Source organism: Chiloscyllium punctatum, chromosome 5 (assembly GCF_047496795.1).
Source record: "Chiloscyllium punctatum isolate Juve2018m chromosome 5, sChiPun1.3, whole genome shotgun sequence".
Classification (NCBI taxonomy): Eukaryota; Metazoa; Chordata; class Chondrichthyes; order Orectolobiformes; family Hemiscylliidae; genus Chiloscyllium; species Chiloscyllium punctatum.
Window position 1 is genome coordinate 89837298 of NC_092743.1, and position 18630 is coordinate 89855927.

Consider the following 18630-nt stretch of genomic DNA (forward strand, 5'->3'; position numbering starts at 1 on the left):
ACTAACATCAGCCACTCCAACATTGGCTGCAGTGACTTTTCAGTTGGAGTGTGACTTTATGATTCACACATAGATGGCAGGTAATACAGATTGTGCTTGGTACAGTGAGACTCAGCCTTGTCTGAGTAGCCAAGGACGAGCTAACCACAACATCCTCTCCCCCCCATACACCTCCTCCAATAGACCTCTTGCCACTCACTGGTGAGAATCTTGTCTCACCCTCCAAGTGGACCCTTTTGCTCTTAAGGTTGAGAAGGTCCTTGCTGGACCTTTCAAGTGATTCTCCAAACTTTCTCGCCAATGTTCATGTCTATCTGGATGGCACAATGACTCAGTGGTGCATCACAGGGCCAGGGACCTGGGTTCAATTCCACCTTCAGGCAACTGTGTGGAATTTGCACATTTTCCCTGTATCTGCGTGGATTTCATCTAGGTGCTCCGATTTCCTCCCACAGTCCAAATATTTGTGAGTTAGGTAGATTGGTCATACTAAATTGCCCATAGTGTAAAAGGATGTGCAGGCTAGGTTGATTAGCTATACCGAATATATGGATAGAGTGTGGGTGTGGGTAAGCTGTTCTTTGCTGGTTTGCTGTGGACTCGATGGGCCAAATAGCCTACTGTAGGTATGATTTTATCAATGTCTGGGAAGATTCAGCCTAAAAACTAGAATTTGTGATAAGGCAGAAGTTGAGAGATTCAATGAAGAAAGTTTGCATGTTTCACAGATACTGTCAGATCTGCTGAATAATTCCAGCTTTTTCTATTTTAACTTCAGATTTCCAGCATCCTTAGTATTTTATTTTTAGATGGGCTGGGATTGCATTCTTTGGATGAGAAGGGAGATTTAATCAAGGTGTATAAATTTATGAGGTGCCGAGACAGAGTGAATTGGAAGAAACTATTCCTTTGACAGGGATCAATAACCATAGATTAATAGCAATTGTTAGCACACGAGTATAGAGGTGGGTGAGTTTCTCGGATAAGCGATATGGGATCTAGATAGGGTAAATAACAAGGTCTTTTTCCTGGGGTTGGGGAGTCCAGAATGAGAGGGCATAGGTTTAAGGTAAGAGCAACTTTTTCCACGCAGAGGGTGGTGCATGTATGGAATGGGCTGCCAGAGGAAGTGGTGGAGGTGAGTACAATTACAGTATTTAAAAGGCATCTGGATGGGAATATGAATAGGAAGGGTTTAGAGGGATATGGGCCAAGTGCTGGCAAATGGAACTAGATTAAATTAAGATATCTGGTTGGCATCGTCAAGTTGACCGAAGGGTTGGTTTCTGTGCTGGACATCACTTTGACTCTATGAGTGAACATTTGCTACAGGCAGAAATCCTCATTCCATTTAAACAAAACATTCAGATGTGCAGATGAGGAGCTGTAACCTACACGGCTAAGTATGAAGAGTTAGAGGGCAAGAAGTAAACTGAAAAACTGTTCTGAATAGGCTAATCAGTCAGCATAATGGAGGGCCAAAATACCTCATCAGTGCCTTATATGTCTTGCCTGCTCAAGAGTAACATACAAAGGCTTTATGTACTGAGTATGTTAACTGGGAAAACAGCAGTTCCAACAAGTGGGAACAACTAATGGCAAAACTTGGACACGACATTGGACCACTGTCGCCAGGCAGAGCTGAATGTGAGAGGCTGATCACCCTAAAGATCAGGAGAACGTCAGGCATCACCTACAGGAAGAGATCAAGGATATTATTCCTTTTAAAGTCACAGCAAGAATGCTAACTAAAACCCAGAACAAAGGGGAGGAAAATCATGTGAAGAGCGTTTTTTTTAAATTATGAGAATATTTGGCTCCTAAGCCCTGTTGTGAATACAGGATGAGATGGAAAATAGCCATGGACTTTGAGTACCAGCAATGAAAAAGCTAGAGATCATTGCTCATTATTTTCTGACTGGGGAAACAAGCATCCTTGCAGTTAATGGGCTTCACTAAAAGCTTTGAAGTATAGGTTAATACTTTCCTGGCCCACATTTCCTGTTAGCTCACTATACAAGTGAGATGTCTTTGGTGTATGCTTTTACAAAACAGGCACCTTTAATACTGCACAATGCACTGGCGGAAATGGACTTCCTGGTCTACAGAATGCTTCTTTGCCAGGTGGAAATGTTAAATAAGAACTGGCATTTTGTTAAAAAAAGCATTTAAGAATTTCCTGTGGCTTTTCTGGCACTTTCATTGCTTTAAACCAGTTTCTATTTGGTTGCTGCAGTGGTTTTGCCTTTTTTTTGTCTGTCTTTATCACACCCACTGCCCAGAAATATAAAATGTAATATAAGGCAGGTAAGTCTTCAGCAATCTCTCTTGTCCAGAGAGTTAAAGGGTGACAAGTTCCACATAGATAAAGAGTGATCAACAAACTGCACTGCTCAGATTCAGATGTACAGACAGTGCCATGATTGATGGACTGTCCTGAGAATGACTGTTTTTTTTGCCATTGTGTCTCATCAAAAGAAGTAATCTTGGAACTTTGTGGTCAGATCTTCTAAAGTTTGTTCATGAAAGGCAGGTCATGCTTAACTAATTTACTGGAATTCTATGAAGACACTACGAGCGTGGTGGACAACAGGGACCCACTAGATGTGGTGTATCTAGATTTCTGAAAGGCATTCAACAAGGTGCTGCACAGAAGGTTGCTACGTAAGATAAAGGTGCATGACATATTGGTATGGAAGAGGATTTGTTAACTAACAGGAAGCAAAGTGTGAGGATAAATTAGTGCTTTTCTGGTTGGTGATCAGTGACTAGTGGTGTGCTTCAGGGATCAGTGTTGGGACTACAATTGTTTTCAATTTACATAGATGATTTGGAGTTGGGGAAGTCAAAGTTTGTGGATGACACTAAGATGAGTGGTTGAGCAAAGTGTACAGAGGACTCTAAACATTTGGAGAGGGATACAGTTAGTTTAGATGAGTGGGCAAAGGTCTGGCAGATGGAGTATGATGTTGATAAATGTGAAGTCATCCATTTTGATAGGAATAACAGTAAAAATAGGACTATTATTTGAAAAGAATTGTAGCATGCTGCTGTGCAGAAGGACCAGGGTGTCTTTGTGCATGAATTGCAGAAGGTAGCTTTGCAGATACAGCAGGTAATTAAGATGGTAAATGGAATTTTGTCCTTCATTGCTAGAGGGATTGAGTTTAAAAGCAGGAAATTTATATTGCAGCTGTATAGTGTGCTGGTGAGGCCACACCTGGAGAACTGTGTGCAATTTTGGTCTCCTTACTTGAGAAAGGCACGAGAAGGGGTGCATAGGAGGTTCACTAGGTTGAGCGGGTTGGCTTATGAGGAGAGACTTGTGGCCTGGGATTATATTCATTGGAATTTAGAAGAATAAATAGAAACATATAAAATTATGAAGGGAAAAGATAAGATAGAAATATAGAGGTTGTTTCCAATGGCGGGTGGAGGGATAGCCTCAGAATTAAAGGGAGCAGATTTAGGACTGAAATGAGGATGATCGTCTTCACTAGAGGGTTGTGAATCAGTGGAATTCCCTGCCCAGTGAAGTAGGATAGGCTTCCTCATTGAATATTTTTAAAGGTAGGATAGATAATGTTTTTGAACAGTAAAGGAATTAAGGATTATGGTGAGAGGGCGGGTAAATGGAGCTGAGGCCACAAAAAGATCAGCTATGATCTTATTAAATGGCAGAGCAGGCTCAAAGGGCCAGATGGCTTATTCCTGCTCCTGGTTCTTATGTTAGCAACCTGGCTCGTTCTGCCAGTCAGGGTGAAAGTTACCGTGGCCTTCAACTTCTGTTACGGGCTCCTTTCAAGCCCTTTTAGTGTTCAACTTCCAAGTGAAGAAACTTGCAGTACACCTTTATTTATATTGGAGCATGAGACAACATTGTTTGGCAACGAGAAGGAATTCATCACCTTGATCTAGAGACAGGTGTCATCAACCCAAGAGACCTTCCTAAGATTGCAGCAATAATGAGTCCCATGAGTTCATATGGAACTTTCACCAATTAAATAATGTGCATGAATTTAAGGAGCCATTAAAGTCCAATTGATAGTACACGTGTTTACACCCATTAACAGCTCTGTTATTTGTTCAAAGGGTTTCTGCCTTTAATGAATAAATCTTGAGCAAACAGAATTATCTTCTTTGTTATGAAGGATGTTTGGACAGGCTGGGCCTGTATCCCTTGGAGTTTAGTAGAATGTGAGGTGATCTTATTGAAACATATGAGATAGCAAGCAGACGTAATGGGGTAGATGCTGAGAAGTGCTTCACCTTGTGGGAGACTAGAACAAAGACACACACACACACAATTTAAAAACAAAGGGCCTTGCATTTCAGACGAAGAGAATGTTCTCAAAGGATTTATAGCATTTTCTTCCTCAGAGGTGGCAGAAGTGTGACATTGAATATTCTTAAGGTTGAAGTAGATTCTTATCTAACAAGGATCTCAAAAGCTATTGGGGACAGGAGAGTGGAATTAAAGCCCCACTCAGGTCAGCCATAATCATATCAAATGGCAAAACAGGCTTGAGGGATTACATGGCTTTCTCCTGCTCCTAGTTTGTATGCTCATTTAAGATTATGCTGATGACTAGGTAACGAATTCAAGAAACAAAACATGACCTGTATTCTTTCACAGAGATACAAATTCAAGCTGAAATTGTATTATGATAGAATGGGGTGTCCTGCTTTGAAGAATATAAAAACAAAAGATTAGGAGTAGGAGTCCGTATTTAGCCCTTTGAGTGATGTCCATTATTCAATGAGATTTCCAACTTCAACACCATTTTTTGCTATATCCCCTTTAATGTTTTTAATTTGCAAATTTTTTTCCATTTCAGACTTACTCAATGACTGATCCTCTGCAGATATCTGGGGTCGGCAAGAAGACCTCTTCCTGGCCTCATTCCCGACCTCTCCGCCCCCACCCCCTCTCCGGCCTATCACCCTCACCTTAACCTCCTTCCACCTATCGCATTCCCAATGTCCCTACCCCAAGTCCCTCCTCCCTACCTTTTATCTTAGCCTGCTTGGCACACCCTCCTCATTCCTGAAGAAGGGCTTATGGCCGAAACATTGATTCTCCTTCTTCTTTGATGCTGCCTGATCTGCTGTGCTTTTCCAGCAACACATTTTAAAGCTCTGATCTCCAGCATCTGCAGCCCTCACTTTCTCCTAACAAATCAAGTCAAATCAAAGATTTGTCTGGTTAGTACACAAACAATATTTTTCACTGTATCTTAGTACATGTGACAATTATAAATCAAATCAAGTCAAATAATTATTTTCTAAGTGTCCTATTATCTCATCCTCAATTATTGATTCTAACATTTATCTTTTGTTATTCATTGTGGAATGTGGGCTGAGCCAGCATTTATTATCCACTCCCAGTTGCCTTGTAAGGTTGTGGTTTTATCTAGTCTGTCCTTAGTGTCAAGAGTGAGATGCTGGAAAAGCAGAGCAGGTCAGGCAGCATCTGAGGAGCAGGAGAATCGACATTTCAGGCATAAGCCTTTCATCAGCTAATGCCCGAAATGTCGATTGTCCTGCTCCTCGGATGCTACTTGACCTGCTGTGCTTTTCCAGCACCACACTCTCGACACTGATCTCCAGCATCCTCACATTCTCCCAGTCTGTCCTTAATACAAGTTAGGCAACTCTGACCAGAACTTTATGAATGAATTTATCCAGATGTCCCATAATATCAAAGCGGTCAAATCAACATGAAGACAAAGCAATCACAATTTTATTAGGAGCTAAGTTACAATAGCCTTTAATACTAAACATGCAGTCTCTAATCCTATTTGGCCCCTTAAGGTTACAATACTTCCCAAGTATCTCATATCTACAAAATGCACTGCAGAAATTCACCCAAGATCCTCAGATAGCACCTTCCAAACCCATAGCAATTTCCAGCTGGATGGACAAGGGCAGCAGATACATGGGAACACCACCATCTAATTTCCCCCACAAGCCACTCACAACCCTGAACTTGGAAATATATCACCCTTCCTTCATTGTTGCTGGCTCAAAATCTTGAAATCCTCCATAAGGACATTGTGGGTCTACCTACAGCACATAGTGTCTACTGCTGCTTTCTTCCTCCCTCTCTCTCTCTCTGTGGATGGTCAGCTGGTCTCCGCCTCTTGCCTTGCTGGTCTCCTCAGAAGATTCCAGGAGAGACGTCTGCAGGTGAACCCTGTTTTATACCTTTTTAGACAGTTTTCTGGAGCTGTTCTGGTCAATTAGAGAGATAAACCTAGTAGCTTGAAACAAGACTCAATCATTTAGATGGCCAGCTCCTGTTAGTTTCTTTGTTGTCGAAGAGCCCAGTGCCTTTCTGTCTGGGCCCTCCTTTGTTCAGTGGATAAGTTGTTGGGGGTATGTGTCTATCCAGCATAAATGTTGCCTTTTACATTATGCTAATACGCAATGTTTGCACTGTGTCAGGTGGGTGAGTATCTGTGATTTCAGAGTTTTACTTGACCAATGTATTCAAAATCCCTTTCTAAATTAGCTATCTATCTGTGTTTGAGCAGCCAGCAAGTTACTTCTTGAACAGCTACAGTCATGTGCTGTAGGTAGACCCACAATGTCCTTATGGAGGATTTCAAGATTTTGACCCAGTGACAATGAAAGAAGAGTGATATATTTCCAAGTTCAAGGTGGTGAGTGGCTTGTGGGGGAAGTTAGATGGTGGTGTTCCCATGTATCTGCTGCCCTTGTCCATCCAGCTGGAAATTGCTATGGGTTTGGAAGGTGCTATCTGAGGATCTTAGGTGAATTTCTGCAGTGCATTTTGTAGATAATACACACTACTGGCATTTAGTATTGGTGTTGGAGAGTGTAGATGCTTGCGGATGTAGTGCCAATCGAGTTGGCTGCTTTGTCCTGGATGGTGTCAAATGTGTTGAGTGATTTTGGAGCTGCACAAATCCAAATAAGTGGGGAGTATTTCATCACATTCCAGAAGGTGAGTTACTTGCCACAGTATTCCTAGTCTCTGACCTGCTGTTGTAGCTACTGTAACAAGTCCAGCTAAGTCTTTGGTCAATGGTAACCCCAGGATGTTGATTGCTAGGGTTTCAGTCATGGTGACACCATTGAATTGTCATGGGCCTGTGTTAGATCGTCTCTTAGTGGATAAGGTAACTGCCTGGCATTTGTGTAACACAAATATTAAGTATCTAATGATCACTCTATTGCAAAGGCATTTAATTTACAATGGGATTATAAATTGGTCATTTTGTACTGCACAATATTAATCATTCATGTCAAGATTACTATTAAATAGGTTTACACAGTTTTCAACGTAGGTTAAATCTCCTATCATTACTGTATCACCTTTGTTGCACACTTCCAACTTTCTGATTTACAATATCACTGCTATTTTGAACTATAACCAACTTCAGTCTTGATTGTCATTTGCATTTCATCTTCGAGTACTGAGTTTGTCTTTCTCTCACTAGTACTTAAAAAACAATCACAAAAAAGTCAATATCCATTTTGTCATTTAAGCGAGAAACTGGTCTCCTGGTTTTGGAACGTTTCCTGGAATATGTTCGGGCTGCGGTCAACCACGGGTAACTGAAATCGCAGAAACAGACTCCATGGATTACAGTAATTCTGAAATCATGCAGTGGAATTAGATGGCTGGAGGACACGGAACAGAGCGGTGTGGCCAGCAGACTGGAAAACTGGAGTGGAGCGCAGCGGGCAGGCGCACTGACACATATGTTGAACTGTTAATGTGAAGAACTAGGGTCGATTTATGGAAAATACAAGATTTTTTGGCCAAACAAAAAGTTGACTTATGAGGTCGATTTATACATGAGTATATATGGTATGTATTTAAACGGTTGCCTTCAATCTCTGTGCCTCATCATTGCAACTATTTCCCTGCAGTCAATCCTGATCAGATTTCCAAGATTTGCAAAACAATCTTGTGTAATGAGTTTTCAATCTAACATTGAACTGCAGAATTTGCAATTATATTTAACTGGAATTGTTTGAGAATGACATCAGCTACAAAAATTAGATGATGCCTTTGTTCACATTTTGGAAGAAAGTGAGGACTGCAGATGCTGGAGATCAGAACTGAAAATATGTTGCTGGAAAAGCGCAGCAGGTCAGGCAGCATCCAAGGAACAGGAGAATCGACGTTTTGGGCATGAGCCCTTCTTCAGGAATGAGAAAAGTGTGCCAAGCAGGCTAAGATAAAAGGTAGGGAGGAGGGACTTGGGGACGGGCGTTGGAAATACGATAGGTGGAAGGAGGTTAAGGTGAGGGTGATAGGCCGAAGTGGGGGTGGGGCAGAGAGGGCAGGAAGAGCATTGCAGGTTAGGAAGGTGGTGCTGAGTTCGAGGGTGGAGACAAGGTGGAGGGAGGAAACTGGAGAAATCTGAGTTCATCCCTTGTGGTTGGAGGGTTCCGAGGCAGAAGATGAGGTGCTCTTCCTCCAGCCGTCATGTTGCTATGGTCTGGCGATGGAGGAGTCAAAGGACGTGCATGTCCTTGGTGGAGTGGGTGGGGGAGTTGAAGTGTTGAAGCACGGGGTGGTTGGTCCGGGTGTCCCAGAGGTGTTCTCTGAAACGTTCCGCAAGTAGGCGGCCTGTCTCCCCAATATAGAGGAGACCACATCGGGTGCAGCAGATGCAGTAAATGATGTGTGTGGAGGTGCAGGTGAATTTGTGGCGGATATGGAAGGATCCCTTGGGGCCTTCAAGGGAAGTAAGGGGGGGGGGGGGGGGGGAGAGATGTGGGCGCAAGTTTTGCATTTCTTGCGGTTGCAGGGGAAGGTGCCGGGAGTGGAGGTTGGGTTGGTGGGGGGTGTGGACCTGACGGGGGAATCACGGAGGGAGCGATCTTTTCGGAATGCTGGATAGGGGAGGGGAGGGAAATATATCCCTAGTGGTGGGGTCCGTTTGGAGGTGGCAGAAATGGCACAGATGATACGATGTATATGGAGGTTGGTGGGGTGGTAGGTGAGGACCAGTAGAGTTCTGTCCTGGTGGCGATTGGAGGGGTGGGGCTCAAGGGCAGAGGAGCGGGAAGTGGAGGAAATGCGGTGGAAAGCATCATTGACCACGTCTGGGGGGGAAATTGCGGACTTTGAAGAAAGAGGCCATCTGGGTTGTTCGGTATTGGAACTGGTCCTCCTGGGAGCAGATGTGGCGGAGACGAAGGAATTGGGAATATGGGATGGCATTTTTACAGGGGGCAGGGTGGGAGTCGGTCGGTTTATAGTAAATGTCAGTGTTGATTTGGTTGCCCGAGATAGAAATGGAGAGGTCTAGGAAGGGGAGGGAGGAGTCTGAGATGGTCCAGGTAAATTTGAGGTCGGGGTGGAAGGTGTTAGTAAAGTGGATGAACTGTTCAACCTCCTCATGGGAGCATGAGGCAGCGCTGATACAGTCATCGATGTAGTGGAGGAATAGGTGGGGGTGGTTCTAGTGCAGCTGCAGAAGATGGACTATTCCACATATCCTACGAAGAGGCAGGCATAGCTGGGGCCCATGTGGGTACCCATAGCTACTCCTTTGGTTTGGAGGAAGTGGGAGGATTGGAAAGAGAGTGAGGACCAGTTCAGTCAGTCGAAGGAGGGTGTCAGTGGAAGGGTACTGGTTGGTACGGCAGGAAAGGAAGAAATGGAGGGCTTTGAGTTCTTCGTGATGGGGGATGGAGGTGTACAGGGACTGGGTGTCCATGGTGAAGATAAGACGGGGACCGGGGAAGCAAAAATCATGGAGGAGGTGGAGGGCGTGGGTGGTGTCCCAAACGTAGGTGGGGAGTTCTTAGACTAAGGGGGACAGGACCGTATCGAGGTATGCATAAATGAGTTTGGGCAGGATCAGGCTGAGACAATGAGTCGGCCGGGGCAGTCAGGTTTGTGGATTTTGGGCAGGAGGTAGAAATGGGCGGTGGGGGGTTGTGGGACTATGAGGTTGGAGGCGGTGAATGGGAGATCCCCTGAGGAGAGGTGGTGATGGATGGTCTGGGAGATGATGGTTTGGTGGTGGGAGGTGGGGTCATGTCATTTTGTTAACTTTGTCCATGTTTCTAACTTTTTACACAATACACATTTAGGGCAATCTACTGTACTAAAGCTTCACTTGACAAAGGTGAGAACGGATTCAGGAATTAGCAAATTTCATTTTGCAATAATAAATTTGTGTGAAAATGGATAGTACTGAGACTTGCCTGTACTATGTCACCATCTGTGCTACCTTTACAATTCTGCCAGGAACAAAGTTACCAACAAAAAAAATCTACTGCGACCAAGAAAATTTTATGGATATGTAGTGGAACTTGAGAACATTACATTGTTTCTCCTAAATGTAATGTATACCTTTCAACAGTTTTTAAATCTTGACTTGACCTGAATGTTCATGAATAATTTGGTTGATCAAGCAGCTACAAAATGTTGCCCAACCAGAAAAGGATGTTATAGTTACTGTGCAAGAGGAAGTGCAGTTTAGCATCCTTGCAGCTGAACCTATGCTGAGCTGTCATATATGCATGCACAATACGTGTGACATATACTACATTATCATTTGGAGGTTTTTAGGACCCTCCACTTTCATATTATATAGGTCAATATCTGCAGTGGTGGAGTATGGGGCACACAGTGAAGAAAACAGTTTGTACTCCAGTCTTGATTGTCATTTGCATTTCATCTTCGAGTACTGAGTTTGGCAAACAGCGTTAAGGAGAATCCAAAGTGTTTTTACAACTTCATTAAGGATAAAAGGGTAACTAAGGAGAATAAGACCTCTGAAAGATCAGCAATGCAGCCTGTGCGTGGAGCGACAAGAGATGGGGGAAGATACTAAATTAGTATTTTGCATCAGTATTTACTGTGGAAAAGGGCAGAAGAGGGAAATAGATGGTGACATCTTGAAAAATGTCCATATTACAGAGGAAGTGCTGGATGCCTTGAAACGCATAAAAGTGGATAAATCTCCAGGACCTGATCAGATGTTCCTTCGACCTCTGTGGGTTGCTAGGGAAGTGATTGCTGGGCCTTTTGCTGAAGTATTTGTATCATTGATAGTCACAGGGGAGGTGCTAGAAGACTGGAGGTTGGTTGACGTGGAAAGGACAAGCCAGGGAACTCTAAACCAGTGAGCCGAACATCAGTGGTGGGCAAGTTGTTGGAGGGAGTCATGAGGGACAGGAGGTATATGTATTTGGAAAGGCAAAGATTGGTTAGGGATAGTCAACATGGCTTTGTGCGTGGGAAATCATGTCTCACAAACTTGACTGATTTGTTTGAAGTAGTAACAAAGAGGATTAATGAGGGCAGAGGGGTAGACGTGATCTATATGGACTTCAGTAAGGGATTCAACAAGGTTCCCCATGGGAGACTAGTTAGCAAAGTTAGATCTCTCAAAATACAGGGAAAAGTAGCCATTTGGATACAGAACTGGCTCAAAGGTAGAAGACAGAGGGTGGGGGTGAAGGGTTGTTTTTCAGACTGGAGGCCTGTGACCAGCAGAGTGCCACAAGGATCAGTGCTGGGTCCACTACTTCTCATCATTTATATAAAATGACTGATGTGACCATAAGAGGTATAATTATTAGATTTGCTGATGACACCAAAATTGTGGGTACAGTGGACAGTGAAGCAGCTTATCTCAGATTGCAACTGGTCCATCTGATCAAGATCCTATGGGCTGAGAAATGGCAGATGGCATTTAATTTAGATAAATGCAAGGTGCTACATTTTGAGAAAGTAAATCTTAGCAGGACTTATATACTTAATGGTAAGGTCCTAGGGAGTGTTGCTGAGCAAAGAGACCTTGGACTGCAGATTCATAGTTCCTTGAAAGTAGAGTCACAAGTAGATAGGACAGTGAAGGCAGTGTTTGGTATGCTTTCCTTTATTGGTCAGAGTATTGAGTACAGGAGTTGGGAGTTCATGTTGTGGCTGTACAGGACATTGGTTAGGCCACTGTTGGAATATTGCGTACAGTTCTGGTTTCCATCCTATTGGAAAGATGATGTGAAACTTGAAAATATTTACAAGGATGTTGCCAGGGTTGGAGGATTTGAACTACAGCGAGAGGCTGTATAGACTGGGGATGTTTTTCCTAGAACGTTGGAGACAGAGGGGTGACCTTATAGAGGCTTATAAAAGCACGAGAGGCATGGATAGGATAAATTGACAAAGTCTCAGGGAAGTCTATAACTAGTGGGCATAGGTTCAGGGTGAGGGCAGAAAGATATAAAAGAGATCTAAGAGACAACTTTTTCATGTAGAGGGTGGTAAGTGTATGGAATGAGCTGGCAGATGAAGTCTAGTACAATTGCAACATTCAAAAGGCATCTGGATGGGTATATGAATAGGAAGAGTTTGGAGGGATATGGGCCAGGTGCTGGCAGGTAGGACTAGATTGGATTGGGATATCTGGTCAGCATGGGCGAGTTGGTTCGAAGGATCTGTTTCTGTGCTGTACATCTCTATGACTCTAAATACAAACAATACAAAGTACAAGAGATTTAAGAGCAGCTTACCATCATATGACTGATTTAATTGCAAGTCTTGCTGTGGAATAATATCTGCCTCAACTATACCATTTATACACAAAGCAGCTTTAGATATGCTTCTACAGTAGGTATTGGGTATGAGGGGGACTACTGCATCATTCTACTGTAGCAGGCAGAATGGAGATAGTTATTTTCTAGATAAATATTCAATAATGGCCATTGTTCTTTTTTCTTTGTTTATTATTTTGTAGGGAGACCGGGCTAGTGTGCCCATTTTTTTGACTTATACCAAGCATGAATTTCAGCCCCTCGCAAACAATACCTCATGTATTAGTTGACCTCCTAATTTCAGCTTAGTCTAAATTCTAGCTACACACAAGTATATATGGTACTTAATTCCTTGAAAATTATGCACCATTTTTGATCAGAAACAAGGCATCAAAGTACTTTCACTCAAATTCAGGGAAGAAACTTAGCTAGTAGCAAATTATTTGGAGCAATTGATATTGCTTGTTTTCTGAATTGGTACAAGCACAGCTCCAAAAGCAATTCACAATAAAAGGGATTGTTTGTCCTGCAGCTTTCCAGAACACCCCACCTTAAACAGTGAACATTCTTGACTTTTTCTTCATATAGCATGAAAACTTTATCAATTATGACAATCCAGCTGAAGTGCTGAAAGGGCACGGTTCTTTATTTGGAGAGAATGTCCTACTGTCCAAATGCAGCTAGAGAATTTCTTCAAAATCCCACATTTTTACTTACCAGCTTGAGGATCTGCTTGTTTGGTGCACTTGGGATGCGATGCAACAGACAAGGCCTTGAAGAGCAAAACAGTGAAATGCAGTATTTTTCTATTGCATTGTTGATCATTTATTTTGAACCTTAGAATGAAGTGATTTTTTTCAACAGTGGCTGTCATTTTCCAGTGATGAAATTTAGGCTGGGATTTTTAAAATGGATAAGGTCAACTTTGTATTATCTACAGCCATCTTAATGGCTGCAACATATGAATAAAACAATTTCATGAAAAAGCAACCACAGAAGTGATCATTTTTAACTGCTGTCTTTCAGGTTTCATACAATGTAACTGGAAGTCAAGCCAACCTATTTTGTCTACAATTAGTCACTGATAATTTGATGTGATGTAGTGCCTTATCCCGTTATTGAATGAAAATAGCTAGCCAATCTGTATTGTTCTTGACCTTCGAGACAGTTTGGTATTTATGTAATTGAACTTTCAACATTTTTCAATAAACGTGATACGTAAAAGTGAAACTAACTACACTGATCTTGCCTGTAAGGAAAATTCAGGTGACCAATTATTACAGAAAGATTGCAAACGATGTTAAGTGTTACTTGCAGAACAATGCCTTATATTGAGTGGTAAATGTATTTATTACCTCCAATCTTTAACTAGCTCAACTAGTCAGTTCTGACAGTTCAGTTCTGTGCGACCTCACAATATAAGAAAGTCATGCAAATAGCTGCACCATTTATACTAATGGGGCCAATACCATGTTATAGCCAATATATGTAAGGAAAGTTTGCAAACTGTCTAAATTCTTCAATAGCATTAAAGCCAATTCATGTTGAAGAAACATGCGTTATAGCAGAACTGACAGTACTTTGCTTTTGGCATGATACTCAATTAACGTAACAAACCAAAATGAAGCTATATAATTTTATTGGAAATCAAAACAGGGACAATAAGATCATAGAAAGTTTGTTGCAATTTTACATTTATTAACTACAGAACAAAGCACATATTTTACACATCCTAAACATTTTACACATCAAGTCAAATTGCTCTGGTTATTCTGTTAACTGGGCAAAAAACCTCAAAGACATCTATAAGAATATCTGTATAAAAATTGTGAACATGTAAACTGTTTAAGCAGGGAACCCAGCGATAGGTTTCCATCTCTTCCGAGTCATCCATTTTGTTGCATATTTTATTGTTGGTTTGTGTGGGATGGGGATGATGGGGTGGGGGAGGAAAGAAGAAGGAGAAAGTAAAAAGTTACATCAACTTGCAGGCTTCATTTCAGATGGTTAAAATGTTAATTTTTCCACATGACCACTTGTAGTTATTCTAGCTGATTTCTGCCTGGTCCCGATTAACTATTTCAAGTTTTTGAGTTAAAATTTAACAAAAAAAAATTAAAAGAAACAAAGCAGGATTGTTCCACTGGTTGTCTTCCATGTTGGAACACAAACCAGACATGCGATTGAACAGAACTGCAAAATTCAGTAACTTAAGCACTGATGCCAGACAAACTTGCAGCTGGAAAGCCTTCTTCTTGGTTTAGCTGAAAACACGAAGGCACACAAGAGAAGTTCTTCACAGATGTTTCCAAGGTTAAACCAACTTCCTGCATCCAATACCTGAGACAAATCATAATCCATTAGAGATGAACATCTAAAAGGCATCTAACTTTTCACCTACTTCTGATAGATCAATTGGTTATTATTGAAGCCACTATTTTTTTTCATGGCTTCACTAAATTTTGGAGACTTACCAATCATTGATTGACATCACACAGTAAACCGGCAGCCTCTCGAGCTCACTAAAAGCAGACTGCTCCAATGTGTACGCTCCCATGTTTTCAAAGATGACCCAATCACCAACACTTAGTTCAGGTAGGAGACAGTGTTCCACAACTTGATCAAGCCCATCACAGGATGGTCCCCATAGGCTACTAGCAAACACAGGCTCTCCTGAATTAGGCTTCTATAGTGAAAGAAAGGAAAATGACTTATCAGCTACATTGGACCATCAGAGTTTCACAGCCAAAGGCACAATAGAGCTTCAAAGATGGTCTTAGGTTTCAAGTAGACAGTAATCTGTAAACAAAAAACATTTTTGGCTTCAGAAAAATTGAGATGGCAGCTTGAGTTATTTTTCAGTTCCGAACACAGAAGACCTTCCCTGAGAAATACAGTTTTGAAAGACATACTTATTATAACAACTGCACTAATTATGAGCTCTGACTTTGTCAAGTTGACATACAAAAATCATACTTAGTGGATCTAAATGCTTAAAATGTATCTAACAAATTCTCTCAACAAAAAAATCAATAGATTTGAATTTACAACGTAATTCCTGTTCCTAGCATCCGCAATATAATAATCTCACCTTGTGAAGAATTGGAATGGCATTCACAGTGCCATATAAGCTGTTTGCAAAAGAGCCATAAACACCATCACTTATGTAATATATGAAGAATGGTTCATCGTTCACCGAGGAGACAACCACTAAAAGGGATAAGGAAATAATTATTTTCAGAATTAGGCTCCTGGCCATTGTTGTTTAATTCTAAAAAATAGCATCACTGAACTTGATGCTCAGTGGATTTGTATACTGCACTTCTGATAAAGTCAAATCAGTTCAGTGTGATGTGTCAAACTTTGTCAAACAATTGAAAGAATCTATGGAAGATGAGTTTTACAGGAAAGTTTAGAAAAACCTCACCAGCTTTAAAATATACCAGAAACTTTAGAAGTATGCAATATTTTTCATGGAATAAAAGTTAATCCTGAGCAATATTTCAATTTAAACCAGAAATGTTTAAGGCAAGACAGCATTAGGGACAAACTAGTAATAGGGAAATTGGAATAAGGCAAACATCTACAGAAATTAATATTTGAGGTAGAGTACAGTACTCCAACCCCTTTGAGGCAGACTAGACCCTGCTATGAAAGGAATTCTAAGTTGCTACACCAAGATGAACTAAGTTAACAAATGGGCCCCTCCTATTTCCATTAATCATTGAGTGTTTCTATTAGCCAATCCTCTTCCAAATGTGTCAAAAATCCATGGTATAAATTCACCAACAAACATGACAGTTGTTCAGGGAAATTACAAAGCAAATTTAGGGGTGTGTGGAAATTAATGGATAGCGATTAGGATTATTCCTTTAAGGTATGGTCAATAATAAAACTATGCCACAAAGCCAAAACACAAAGTGCTGTTCACATTACATCTAAATGTAGAAAAAAAACTTCACGTCATCAGGGACATTTCAAGTGGGAGAAAATCTTTTTCTTTTAATGCCAAAGAACTGAAGGTATTTAAGATATAATGAAATCCTAAAAATTAGCCATTGTAACAATTGTTGAAAATCAATTCAAGTACAAGTTGTTCTGCTATAAACGTGTTTTTTGTTAATGCGAATTCGCTATAACACAATTGAGGACTGGGGACATTTTCTATTGAAAGTATTGGCTTAATGTGATTCTGATCCCATTAGTTTAAATGGTGCTACTATTACACAATTTTCTTAAAACACAGGGTTGTAGCAGAATCAACTGTATCCTGCGGAAGACTATTATATGAATGTTCGAATATGGAAATCAACAGCATACTATTCTGTTAATGTAACACAATGAGAATGCTTGGAGTTACCTCCAGACTGATCTTGTGAATCTCTTGCAACAGCTTTCTTGGCTACAATATTAACTGCTAGAGTGAATGCAGAATTCACATAGTAGCTACCAGGTTCAGCAATGATTTTAATGCCACTTTCGGAAGGAAAGTAAATATCAAGGAGTGGATCAATTGCATCACAAACCTAGAATGGGAGACAAACTTGTTACTAAAATACAAACTATATTCATATATTTGAATTATACATAAGTAACAGCTACTAAACCTATGAAATAGAAACATTTGCAATAGCTGGCTAAATTTAAGAAGAAACTCATCTACATAGTGAAAACAAAATATTTCAAATAAGTCAAACAGCAAATCAAAATGGTCAAATCACTTTTTCCCCAAAAAGATTGTTTTAAAATACCTTGTGAATTTCTTATTCTGAAGAAAAATTCATAAAATGAGATGAATATTTTTGAAAAGACGTGTGGTTGGGATAACCTATTCAGAGCTTTGCTGATGAATTTCTGTAATCAGCCACTGGCGAGTGTGCAAGATTTCTGGTTACATATTAATGTTCAGCACTTATCACGCAAGTATAGCGAAACTCAAGACTCAACAGTATCAGGAAATTACACATGTTGTATTATTCTTTGATATAGCAACATGAATGTTTTGTTTTTACACTTGCATGCAACTGTGGTCTCCCTCCTATAGGAAGAATGTTGCGAAACTTGAAAGGGTTCAGAAAAGATTTACGAGGATGTTACAGGGTTTGAGTTTTAGGGAGAGACTGAACAGGTTGGAGCTATTTTCCCTTTCATTGTCAGAGGCTGAGGGGTGACCTTATAGAGGTTTATAAAATCATGAAGGGCCTGGATAGTGTAAATAGGCAAGGTCTTTTCCCTGGGGTGGGGGAGTCCAAATTTAGAGGGCTTAGGTTTAAGGAGAGAGGGGGAAGATATAAAATGGCCTGCAGGGACAATTTTTCTACGCAGAGGGTGATGCATGTATGGAACAAGCTGCTAGAAAAGGTGGAGGATGCTGGTACCATTACAACATTTAAGAGGCATTTGGATAGGTATATGAATAGGAAGAGTTGAGGGGGATATGGGCCAAGTGGTGGAAAATGGGACGAGATTAATTTATGATATCTGGCAGGCATAGACGAGTCGGACAGAAGAGCCCGTTTCTGTGCTGCATATCTCCATGACTCTACTAATTGGAACAAAGCCTTGCCATACCTTTTCAAGCTCCAATTCCCCATCTGTTTCAGAAAAACCACCTCCAATGTCAAGGATATTCATGTTGAAACCAAACTCTGCCTAAAATGGAAGAGTAGCAATCAGAGTTTACTTAATTTTGCTTCAAAGCATCTAACTTTGCTATGTAAACTGCATTTCCTGAAAACTAACACATACCACCATTAAGTTAAACAAAGAAAAGAACAAATCTTTCAACACAAAGAAACTGGAAGACATGTTTCAACTCAAGTTGCTCGGAAGGATTAATTGATTTGACTCCGGTTGTGACGATAAAAAGGAGAGAAAGTTTTCAAAACAGATGCTCAGTTGCGAAGAACAGGATTTGAACAGGTCACAATATCAGTTATATTCTTATAACATTGTGTTTAATATAGTCAATGTAATTTTTGACAGATATTTGAATATCTGAGATGGTCCATTAATGTATGATTCATAGTAGCAAAACTTTGTAAACCAACCAAATTAGTGACAGCAGCACCCTCTACTGAATAAATTCAATATTGC

At 40.9% G+C, this 18630-nt stretch overlaps 1 protein-coding gene across 1 annotated transcript in view; it reads right to left on the minus strand.

The window, feature by feature from the left end:
* Window positions 1–14156: 14156 nt before the first annotated feature.
* Window positions 14157–18630, minus strand: part of LOC140477221 (antizyme inhibitor 1-like) — a 39036-nt gene continuing 34562 nt past the window's right edge. Inside the window, exons 8-12 of the mRNA XM_072570736.1 lie at window positions 18106–18186; window positions 16895–17060; window positions 15626–15744; window positions 15009–15220; window positions 14157–14874 (exon numbers count right to left, since the gene is read on the minus strand). Of these exons, the coding sequence (XP_072426837.1) occupies window positions 14745–14874; window positions 15009–15220; window positions 15626–15744; window positions 16895–17060; window positions 18106–18186 (708 nt within the window). The 3' untranslated portion in view covers window positions 14157–14744. The remainder of the gene's footprint in view (window positions 14875–15008; window positions 15221–15625; window positions 15745–16894; window positions 17061–18105; window positions 18187–18630) is intronic.